The 12,061-nt window shown below is 39.4% G+C and overlaps 1 protein-coding gene across 1 annotated transcript; it reads right to left on the bottom strand.

The window, feature by feature from the left end:
• Positions 1-784: 784 nt before the first annotated feature.
• Positions 785-11,612, bottom strand: LOC133807085 (uncharacterized). The gene is made up of 13 exons (XM_062245228.1): positions 11,145-11,612; positions 10,588-10,730; positions 10,339-10,455; positions 9,880-9,994; positions 9,475-9,612; positions 9,179-9,274; positions 8,975-9,088; positions 8,630-8,698; positions 8,483-8,553; positions 8,310-8,403; positions 1,545-1,673; positions 1,297-1,386; positions 785-1,179 (listed from the first exon to the last, which is right to left on the bottom strand). Exons 1-13 carry the CDS (start codon positions 11,526-11,528, stop codon positions 1,087-1,089), a joined length of 1,653 nt encoding a protein of 550 aa, XP_062101212.1. The 5' UTR covers positions 11,529-11,612; the 3' UTR covers positions 785-1,086.
• Positions 11,613-12,061: the final 449 nt, after the last annotated feature.

The raw sequence follows: 12,061 nt of genomic DNA on the forward strand, positions 1-12,061 counted from the left end.
CAACGTCCTCAGACCCATCCAACCTCGACAACGCCAGTCCATTCGACGCTAGCCACCGCCTGAGAGGAAGAAGAAAAAATTTTAAATAAAAAAAATAGATTTTACTTTTAAGTTACAATGGATTTATTTATTTCTTTCTTTAGTTTTAAGTTTTGTTTTATTTATGTTTGAATAAAAATTAGCTTTTTTTTTTTTTTTAAATTAAAATTTTAATTGATTTTAAATATATTTTTTAATTTTAAAGGTTTAAATATATTATCACATCAGTCCTTATATTGTCTCATCAAAATTTTTTGCTGATTATATAATGTCACGTAGGTGTCTTTAGTGAAAAATTGAACAGTATATAACCGAGTCCCATAAATCACTATTTTTAAAAGTTTGGGGGAATTTTTAATTTACATTTTGGACAACTTTTGATTTGGTCATAGTTCAAAGAATAAAAATATAATTTATTCTTAATATTCGTTTTTTCACACCTATCGTCATTACAACAAAATATTAAATTAATAAAGTAGGCTTACCAAATAATAGGGTAATAGAGTAAGGTATTTGTAGAATTTTATTTAATTAGATAGGATCATTGCGTAGTCATGCCCAACCTATTGTCATTGCAACCTACTTTTTTAGAAAATGATCTTTTCATCCACATTTGATGCAGCTCATATTATAAAATTTCAAGCTAGAATGTATTTCAAATTTTACTTCAAAGATAAAGATTGCACCCTTTTTATGTATGTAAATATATATCATATAAGTTCAAACAAATATAAATATAACAAAATAAATACAACATTTGCCCTCTATAAAAATAGTAATGCAAAATTCAACTACATATGATTTGGAGAGATCAGGTACTGAAAAACATTAATATTATTACAACATATGTACAGAATGATAAACAGCCACAGCCATTTACTTTGGACGAACATATGTGTCTTATGCTACATCTGTCAGATTAGATTAATCTGTCATATAATGAACATATTCTCTTTCACCTGCCAAATCGAATTAAGGAACTTGTATGCCGAGTAACGATTTAAGACCTCATCCCATACTTGTGCTCATTCAAGAAAAACATTGAAATCAGGTAATAGAGTGTTGCCTCATAGGTGTTAGTAGCCTTGCAAATCGAAGAGGCACGTGTGCCTTCACTAATGTCCCATTCTCCGTGTATTCCTGTGAATTTTTATTAATAAATATTTGGATTAAACAAAGGACTTTCTATTAAGATATCCCAAGTTCAGATCAGAAGAAAGCGAGAGCTCACGCAGACAAAACCATATGGTTACTTACAGTTCTCTCTACCATGCCAACCTGATGTACGGTACTTAAAAGCTCCCCTTTGTCAAAAGGGATCAAGGCTTCGATCCATACCATAGTATCCTGTTGCAAAAACAAAAAACAAAAAAAATCATATTAGTATATTACCACAAACGAAAGATCAATCTTTGAATTTTTTTGTTGAGTGCAACACTCGCTCCAATTTTTAGTTATAGAGCGAAGTCAAAATTTTGCAAGGGCATCAGGGTTAAGCAATCTACCTTTAATCTATCCTGAACCGCATTACAGAACTCAATCAACCCTTCACCATTCAAAGCAGACACACATACGATATCACCTCTTTTCTCTGCTTCTAACTTCAACTTTTCAGGATTGGCAACCTTATCAACCTGTCATCATTCATATCATCAGAACAATTATAAGTGGCTGGATGCAATATAGTACAGACATTATTTATACAATTATCCTCAGCCTATACGCCTTCCAATTCGACTTGATTTTTTTTTTAATCGAGGCATTAAGTATGACCAGTTACCAAATCTACATATTTCACGTATCTTATATTTCACACATCATCAATGAGAGTGAATTTTACTCTTGAACCAAGTGTTGGGAGGGTGAGACTACACCACCACTCTCGAAAGATTCCAAACGAAAAATTCAATCCAATAAACTCAAAAATAAGAAAAGAATTAATGGAGAAACTGAAAAACAAAAACCAGACGTCCTTAAGTCGTAGAACAACAAAACCCTTGAGAAGAACACTTGAATTCTCACAAACTTTGTAGAAGAACACCAAAAGGCTTATGCACGAGTATGACTTTCCAAATTATCTATTTCCTAGCCCTTGGTACAGGCTCTTTCTAAAAAAAAAGGAATCGGGATTGAACAAGTCTTTAATAATTCACAAGACAAGCATTTCTGCATTTCTTGACTACTTTCTTAGAAAGGTTAGAGAGAGTTGAGAAGTATGATCAAAGCCTCACAACTCTAAATGATCAAATTAATAGTGCAAGCACTGACATTAGTTTTAACTAATAGGATTAAGACATTTGAAATATGAAATTTGGAGCCAAAATGCACCCAGCCTGCACAGGGCCAAGCAACGTGTCGCAATACAGACAGGCGACATGTTGCCTATTGTAATGTACATGGCCTTCAAGGCTGCGCACAACGCGTCGTCTCTTGGGAGGCGACACGTCAGCGCTAGGCTTGGTCAACTTGCTCAAAGTCAACCTTAAATACCTCCAAATGTTCCCAAACTTTTTGGGATGTTTAGATAATTCGTTGTACCACTTTAGACCCAAATAATCAATTTTTAAATGCCTACAACTCAAACTCAAATTTCACACCCATCGATGTGTAAAACCATTTTAGGTTTTGTTTTTAACCAATCTGATAGGGTAATTCCCGCAATGGTAACAAAACCGTAGCAACAAATAGGATACATGGAAGAAAATTCAATGGAGTTTGTATTCAATAACCAAGAATTCGAGAGCTTGGTTCTCTCCCTTTACATTCTACCAAATTCTGCACACATTGCTAAACTCTCATCTCCCCCAACTTATTCCAAATCCTCTTAGGTACAAACTAGTTCCCCTATACCCTCCCATAGATTAACACTCATCACATAACTAACTCCCAGCCAGCTCACTCCTTATACCGACTTGGCTGCCTGCTCCCCCATTGCCTTCCTCGAATACACATAAGTCAAAGGTGGCCTATCAATAAAGTTTCACCTTGTCCTCAAGGTGTAAGTGAGGGAACTGCTGCTGGATGATGTTAAAATCCTCCCATGTGGCTTCAAAATCTGGCACGTGAGTCCATTTGATGAGTGCCTGTGGTTGTTGCTTGTGCGTACCTGGACGAACGTCCAACTTTTCTGGTTCTAATTTCCACTCCATCTCCGCTGTAAGATATTTCGAAAGTGTTGTTGCAGCTTGGTGGGGACCAAGAGCAGCTCTAAGGATAAAGACATGGAACACCGGGTGAAAACGAGAATCTGGAGGTAGCTGGAGCTTATATGCTGCTGAACCAATGTGAGCTATCACTGGAAATGGCCCAAAAAATCGCGGCGCTAACTTCTCATTCTTACGCTTAGCTACCGATTTCTGCCTGTAGGGTCGTAACTTCACATAAACTAGATCACCCACCTAAAATTGTATATCTCGCCTTTCTCGATCAGCTTGGGCTTTCATCTTCTGTTGAGCTCGATGAAGGTTCATCTTCAATAAGTCAAGAATGTCATCTCGGGCTTGGAGGGTATGTTCTAATGCAAAAGCATTGGTACTGGACACCTCAAAGAAGATTAGAGAAGGTTCCCTGTGATACAATGCCTGGAATGGTGTCTTGCCCGTTGACGAACGATAGGATGTGTTGTACCAGCACTCGGCCCAAGGCAACCATTTCACCCACTAAGTTGGCTTGGAACTTACAAAACACCGAAGATGGGTTTCAAGACAGGGATTCACGACTGTGGGTGGTATGCGGTACTATGCTTCAAAGTCGTGCCTTGTAATCGGAATAACTCTTTCCAAAACAAGCTGAGAAAAATCTTGTCCCGATCGGATACAATCGAGCGAGGTAATCCATGCAACTTGACTATCTCTCGAACAAATACCTCTGCCACTGTGGTCGCTGAAAAAGGACGGCAAAGAGGTACAAACTGTGCATATTTAGTGAGGTGATCCACCACTACAAAAATCGAGTCAAACCCATTCGAATGTGGCAGCCCCTCAATAAAATCAATCGAAATATCCTCCAAAATCATCTTCGGAATAGGCAGTGGCTGCAAAAGTCCTGTAGGTGAATGTACCAAGTATTTATTTTGCTGACATATTGCACATTTAGTGACATTTTTTAACATCTTTCTCATCCCGTGCCAATAAAGGTCTGCAGCTATCCTTTGAAATGTTTTAAAGACACCCGAATGCCCTCCTCCTCCTCATTACTTGCATGATACTCCCTTAGTAACATCGGTATAAATGGCGATGAAGATGGCAAAACTAAGCAGCCTTTGAACTTCAGGCACTGGTTGTACGTGTACCCTTTGTTTGCTCTTCCCAGCTGCACCTCCTTAAATATTCTTGATAAATCAGGGTCCCCAGCCACATGTGCCACAAGGTGTGGGATTGAAAACACTGTAGGTGCCGAAATAATGGCTAAAGAGGCTTGGTGCATGCGAGATAAGGCAACAGCAGCTTTATTTTCCAAACCTAGTCTGTATTGGATCTCAAAATTGTTTCCCAACAATTTGCTCAGCCATTTTTGATGCTCGGTAGCCACTAACCATTGCTCCAACAAATATATTAAACTTCTTTGGTCCGTACGTACTAGAAACCTCCTTCCCAACAAATAAGTCCAAATCAATTGCCATCAATTCCCTTTCGTAGACCGACTTAGTACGAGCACGCGACGATAGAACTTGGCTGAAAAAAGCAATAGGACGTTGCATTGGGACAACACCCAGACCGAACCCCGAAGCATCCGCTTCCAAAAACAAACGTAGCTGTAAAATCTGGTAGTGCCAAGACGGAAACAGAACACATGGCCTTCTTAAGGTGTTCAAATGCTTCTTGGGCTTCGGTATTCCACCCAAAAGCAACCTTACGAAGCTGGTCCATTAACAGTCTTGCAATGGCACCGTATCCCTTCACAAACTTGCTGTAATAGCCCGTAGGCCTAGAAATCCCCTTAATTCCCTTAACGACTTAGGCACGGGCCATTCCTCCATTGCTGCCAACTTACTTGGGTCTGCCGACACACCCTTTGCTGATAAGATATGGCCCAAATACTCTAAACACGGTTGTGCAAAGAGACATTTCTTGTGGTTGGCATACAACTTATGTTGTTGAAGTCTTGCCAACACCAACTTCAAATGATCTCTATGTGCCTCAGACGATGAATTGTACACAAGAATATCATCAAAGAATACTAAAACGAACTTGCGCAAGTAATCACAGAATATCTCGTTCATGAGAGCTTGAAACGTCGCGGGGGCATTTGTAAGGCCAAAGGGCATGACGAGGAACTCATAGTGTCCTTCATGAGTTTGGAATGCTGTCTTTTCGATGTCTTTGGCAGCCACTCTAATCTGATGATACCCAGACTTCAAATCTAACTTGGAAAAAATTGTTGCCCCGTGCAACTCATTGATGACCGGAATAGAGAATTTATCGGCCACCGTTTCCCCATTTAGAGCTCGGTAATCGACGCAGAACCGCCAACTTCAATCTTTCTTTTTAACCAACACTGGACTAGAAAACGGACTTGTGCTTTGTCGAACTATCCCAACCCTTAACATTTTCGTCATCAACCGTTCAATCTCGTTTTTTTGCACTTGCGCATAGCGATATGGCCTTACCGAAATGGGGCCAGCCCCTTCTCTAAATGTAATAGTGTGCTCTCGATTCCTCAGTGGTGGTAATCCGAGTGGCATCTCAAAGACGGATTCATACTCCTGCAACAATTAAGAGAACTCCTCAGGTATGACATTCCCTTTGGTCTGAATTCCAATTACCTATTCTTCCAATGAAAGAGCTCCCAAATGAACCCAATAGCCTTGTCCCTCCTGTTGTACCATTCTTATCATTGCCTTTAGAGAAATCTGAGTCTTGCACAAACTCGGGTCACCTTGCAAGGTCACCCAAGTGCCTCCCATTTCAAACTTCATTACCATGGTTCGCCAATTAGCGTGCATGTTGCCCAATGTTTCCAGCCATTTAATCCCCAAAATCACATCCACTTTGCTCAATTCAAGTGGTAGAAAATCAGTGACCACTCGTAATGCTCCCAAATCCAGTTCCACTTGAGCACAAATTCCCTCAGTTCTAACTTTTCCACCAGTACCTAAAAGTACCCCATAACAAGTTGTAGCAGTAATTGGCAGTTGCACCGCAGTCACTATATCCATCGAAATAAAGTTATGGGTTGCCCCACTATCAATGAGAACAGTTACTGGCTGCTCACCTATCTTCCCTGCAATTTCATTTTATGAGCTGATGATATATCAATCAAGAAATTCAATGATAACGTAGCAAGTGTCTCCTAGCAAGGGTCTCATTTGAGGAGCCTGGTGTGAGAGGAGATTCAAGACTGCCAGGGGACTCATCTTCATCCAACATCAACATTACTTGCAAAAAATTTTGCTCACATTGGTGACCTCGGTGAAACTTCTTGTCGCATTTGAAACACACCCCTCTAGCCTTCTTGTCTTGGTATTCCGCCTCCAAAAACCTCTCCATAGGTGGTTGGTTGGTGGTCGTCATGGCCTTCCCCGTGGTTGGTACTGTGTCATCGACGATGGTGTTATGGATGGCGTCATAGTCACCGATTTGGTGGGGAAAGGGCTATACAAGGACTTGGGCTAGGCGTGACCTTGGAGCCTGGTGCTTTTGTGGTTTGGGCCTTTGCTAACAATGGACTACCCTCCTCCACTCTCAAGGTTGTTTCCATAATTTGGGCCAGGCCCACGGGCTGCAGAATGTGTAGGGCTCCTTCAATGTAATCCTTAAGGCCTTTAATAAAACTTCCTTCCAGAATATGCTCAGGTACCCCATGATCCCGAGAGGCCAAAGCTTCCCACCGAACACGGTATTCCTTCACCGATGACTCCTGGTGATGGACAACCACTCTTCGCTGTGGAACCCACCGGAACGGCTCGAAACCTCATCAGCAACAAGTTCTTCAATGTTGCCCACGACGTGATTGGCCAACGTTGGTTCTCCCACTGGAACCACGTCAAAGCATCCCCCTCTAAGCCAATCATGGCTGCTTCTAACATCTGTGATTTTGTCAAATGATTGAGAAGAAAATAGCGCTCCACTCTAAATACCCATCCATCTGGATTGTCACCAGAAAACAGAGGTAACTCCATTCTTGGTGGCCTGTAATCCCTCCCAAAACACTGTTCAACACACGGCAAAGTGTTCCCTCCCGGTGCTGAAGTGGAGTGGATTGGCGATCGGACGAGGTCCGTGCTGTCGTTGAAGTAATATAGGCCTCAATCGCCTTTCGTTGACGCTCGTTGCTAGCGACGGTAGTCTCCATGCACGGCTTGCCCAGAATCTGCAAACCTTGAGTCAAATGCCCCACCAAGAAGTCCATCTTCTTCTGCATCGACACCACTCCGATTTCAGCGAATCAATCTCTTGCGGAAGGTGCTGGAAATCAGATCTGATTCCCGTGAGCTCAGTGCGAAATTCAGATTGGAAACTCTCCAATCTTTCATCAAGCACCTCTATTTGTGAATCCTTCTTTGGGCCCATTGAGGGTCAAAGTCTCTGATACCAATTGATATGGTAATTCCTGCAATGGTAACAAAACAGTAAAAACAAATAGGATAAATGGAAGAAAAATCAGTGGAGTTTGTATTCAATAACCAATAATTCGAGAGCTTAGTTCTTTCCCATTACATTCTACCAAATTCTGCACACCTCGCTAAACTCTCCTCCCCCCCAACTTATTCCAAATCCTCTTAGGTACAAACTAGTTCCCCTGTACCCTCCCATAGGCTAACACTCCTCACATAACTAACTCCCAACCAGCTCACTCCCTTGGCTGCCTGCTCCCCCTTTGCCTTCCTCGAGTACACATAAGTCAAAGGTGGCCTTTTACAATCCTAATACTAAGTACCATTTAGGATTAGTATTAATTGATCCGCAAAGTTTTTGTGAGATTTTAATGTGTGCTTTCGAGATCATGTTTATAGGTTGGAAGTTACACTGGCAAAGTGGTTAAATTAGAGAAGTTTGGAGATTTTTGGGTATACCAATACTTCTTAGACGCTGAAATAGAGCACCATAGTGCTCTTAAGAGGCCAAACCAAGACCTTGGGCAAAGATACTAATGCCTAGGCAGTGTAGGCATTGCAAATTCAAGTCAATAGCGAGACATCATATATTTTAAATGTAATCCAAGTAAAGTATATCTTTCAAATATTGGGTATTCTCTAGTTTCCGAAAAGAAATGGGGTTTGGCACATTTCACCGAACATGAAACTACATATATTTTAAACATCATTATACCTTGTTCCAAACAATCAATTTTGGAATTGAGGAGACATCCAGATCTGATAGAACTTTGTCCACAGCATCTATTTGTTGTTGGGCTAAGGGATGGCTGGAGTTGATAGCAAAAACTAATAAGTTATAAACTGTCATCTGAAATATGTCTTTTTGACAATTTTTCAAAAGTGTACCTGATGTCCACCACATGCACTAACAACGATGATTCTGTTATCTCCTCTAGTGTTGCTCTAAAAGCAGCAACCTGAAAGAAGAGAATTTTATTGCAGCCGAAAAGAGAAATGATGATGGGAAATTCATTACACAAGAAAGTATCTTACCAGGGTAGTAGGTAATTTTTGAATGAAACCAACAGTGTCTGTGAGCAGAAACTCTTTCCCATTCTTCGTCTAAAAAGCGGGACATTGGAAACAAGTATCTTTATTAAATGTACAACCAACAAAAATTCCAACCGCTAAAGTGATTCTAAGCTATAGATTATAGGGTACTTCAATTTTCATAGATGATTAAAAGATACATATTTTCAGGAGAAAGGGGGCAAGAGGTATCCCTTGATTCTTGCAAGGGAAATCAAAGTTTGCTTCACTTATTCCCCATATACATTTTTTGGACGTATAAAAACACTTTGTAATGTGATGAAACAAGAGCTTTCTGATGTAACTGACCTGAACCCTTCTAGTAGTTGGATCAAGAGTTGCAAATAATCGGTCCTCAGCAAGTACATTAGCTCCAGTCAATTGATTTAGAAGCGTACTCTTTCCAGCATTTGTGTAACCAACCTAGAGTCTTATGCAAAGCATTAGATGACTACAAACATTCGCAGGTACAAGAAAACTTTGTTACCCATAATTATTTGTGCACGTGCTTACCAAAGACACCACTGGGACAGGTACAGAAGTTCGTCGAGTTCTGTATTGCTTTCTATGTTTTCTAACAGATTCCAGCTCCTTCTTGAGCACACCAATCTAACCATCCAAACGAGCTTAAAAAAATTATATATATACATATATGGAAAAAACGAATGTTGTAACTTATAACAGAAGCATCTTGAAGGTATAAACTATTTTGTAGTAAATATTTGTCAGTAGGCAGGACTAGCATAAGGCTGATTTACTTATCCTATTCTATGCAAGGGATTGCTCGCAACTCCTTCAAAGGTACTTACTTGAGTGCGTAAGATACGTTTGTCCACTTCAATTTGTTTCTCTCCCATTCCCTTCACCTTCCCTCCTGCTTGACGCTCAAGATGAGTCCACATTTTTGTTAATCGAGGTAATTGGTATTCCATTTGTGCCAATGCTACCTGAAAGATTATTTAAGTCATGCAAAAACATTGTAAATGATTTCACTTTTCAATTCTCACACATCAGCGTAGAGCAGTTGCCAGCATCTTTTTATAATTTTAATTTTTCTTTTTTACAGATGGGATCCCCCCCAAAAAAAGAAGAAAAAGATTATACCAACATGACTCCAAGATTAAACTGGAGATTCTATCATGCCAAGTTGTTGGCATAGATTTCATATGCAAATATCTTATCAAAACTAATTAAAAGGATATTTATTTATCCACCTGCAAAGCTGCTTCATGTGTTGCTGCACGCTGGTTAAAAATATCCAGAATGAGGGCAGTGCGATCACAAACTCTTACATCTCCACCAAAACACTTTTCCAAATTGCGCAATTGTCTGTTAAGATAACACTAAAAAAATAAGAAATTTTTTTTCTTACATAAATATTTACCTACATAAAGCATAGTCAAAAGTTAGTTGAAGTATTCCAGGAAAACAAAATGAACAAAAATCCATGCTAGTTCCAGAAAAGATCAGAATAAGAAGTGCAGCATCAAGCTGAATGCTGAAACTAATTTCCTATAAAATCAAAGCTATTATAGATAAAATTTCAATAATCTTAAATCAAAGATCCCAATTTCTCAAATTTTTTGAACCTGGTTAGGTACAATTACCATTTGCATAACAACTAACAATGATGTAAATACACAGAATTTCCAGATTAAGAATACTGTTCTTACCCTGCTGAAAGCTCATCATCAAATATTACAGTCTCAGTGTCCAAGGCATGAATAGCACTCTTAATTTCTGCCACCTTGCCAGATCCAATGTATGTCCTCGGGTTTGGAGAAGCTAACCTGAATAGTGAAAAAAAAAAAAAAGATATAACCACAAGGACCATTATCAGTATCCTGGCACACACAATTATGTGAAAACGACCAGTATTCTGAACATAACAACAACAGCTATACTAGAGTTCAGATACTTGCTTTTGATACGTGGAACCAACAACCATAAGCCCTGCGGTGTCTGCCAACTGGGCCAATTCCTTCAATGACTCCTCTATACCAAAGGAGTACTCTGTATCACCTTTGCGCTCGACACCAACAAGGTACGCTTTTTCTTCAAAAACCTGAAAGAAAATAAGTTTCGTTACTTCTCTTCCACTGAGAGTTCACTCTGAGAAGGTAAGAATTCAAGATAAAAAATCATAACAATGAACAAGTTCACTCAAATTCTATCACTAACTGTCAGCGTGAAGTCTCCACATAAATAAAACTTGCAACTTCTCTTAAAAATTTCTGAAATACGCCTTTGCTCTTCTCCTAATAGTGTAACTAAATAGTACTCTGGATTGCCCAACATTGTTAATATTAATCAACCGTTTTGAGTGAAACTTAGTTTCTACCAGACTACCACTGGTTTTACTCCACCAGGAATCTCTAATCTACATGATTCATCCATAATATAACAGAAGCAGTTTTCTTTGCTTTTCTTTTTCTTTCTCCCCTAGGCAATCGCGCATAACGATAAAAAAGAAACTGACCTCTCTTCCATTCCGAAGCTTAAACCTATTATCGAAATCGTCATCTTCCTCTGTCTTCTTCTTAACTCTAGTCGAAGAACTTGGGGCTTTATCATCAGATATAGTATCCTCTTCCGCGATTCCATCATAAACCCCAAGAGCCTCCTCGTTTTCTTCAGCGGTGGTTTCAACCGGTGGGCTGAGGGGCAAAGAAAGGTCTTCCGGTGAAACAAGGCCCGGACCTTGTTGGAGAACTCTGGGGAAGAATCTAGGCGAATCAGTGGAGGCTTTCCTGAGGAAAATAGGGGAAATTAAGCGACTAGGGTTTAAAGGAGGCCATGGAAGAGAGAAATGGTTAGTGGTAATGGAGGGAAGAGTGAGAGAGTAAGAGAAGCATGCGGTCATGATAGATGGAAAGGAGAATATGGTTGCACAGTCTGTATGTCTGAGACTGTCGTTTCGAAGATCGTTTTATGCGGACGTTACTTACTTCAACGGCTTACCGCCCAAATAAATATCGGACGATTCTAACGTACGATGTCGTTTTTGCTTTTCATAGACTTAGCCTTTTTTTTCTTTCTTTCTGCCCTAGTTTAGGGGTGAACATCAAAGTTTTTTACACCTAACCAATCTAATTCAATTAAATGTTGTATGTTAGAAATCATTATCCAATCAAATCCAATATAACTTCAACATCTAGTCTAATCTAATTTCCAATTAGTAATTAGATTTAAGGCCAATCATCCCATCCAATCTATTCCAAGTTTTTTACATCTAATCAATCTAATATATTTAAAGGTTGAAGGTTAAAAATCATCATTCAATCCAATCTAATTTAGCTTCAATATCCAATCCAATCTAGTTAATAATTGAATTATTTGATTATGTGCTATTAAGAAAATAATCTTGTATTTAAGGAGCTTATGCGTTCGTGGTCC

Source organism: Humulus lupulus, chromosome X, assembly GCF_963169125.1.
Source record: "Humulus lupulus chromosome X, drHumLupu1.1, whole genome shotgun sequence".
Lineage (NCBI taxonomy): Eukaryota > Viridiplantae > Streptophyta > Magnoliopsida > Rosales > Cannabaceae > Humulus > Humulus lupulus.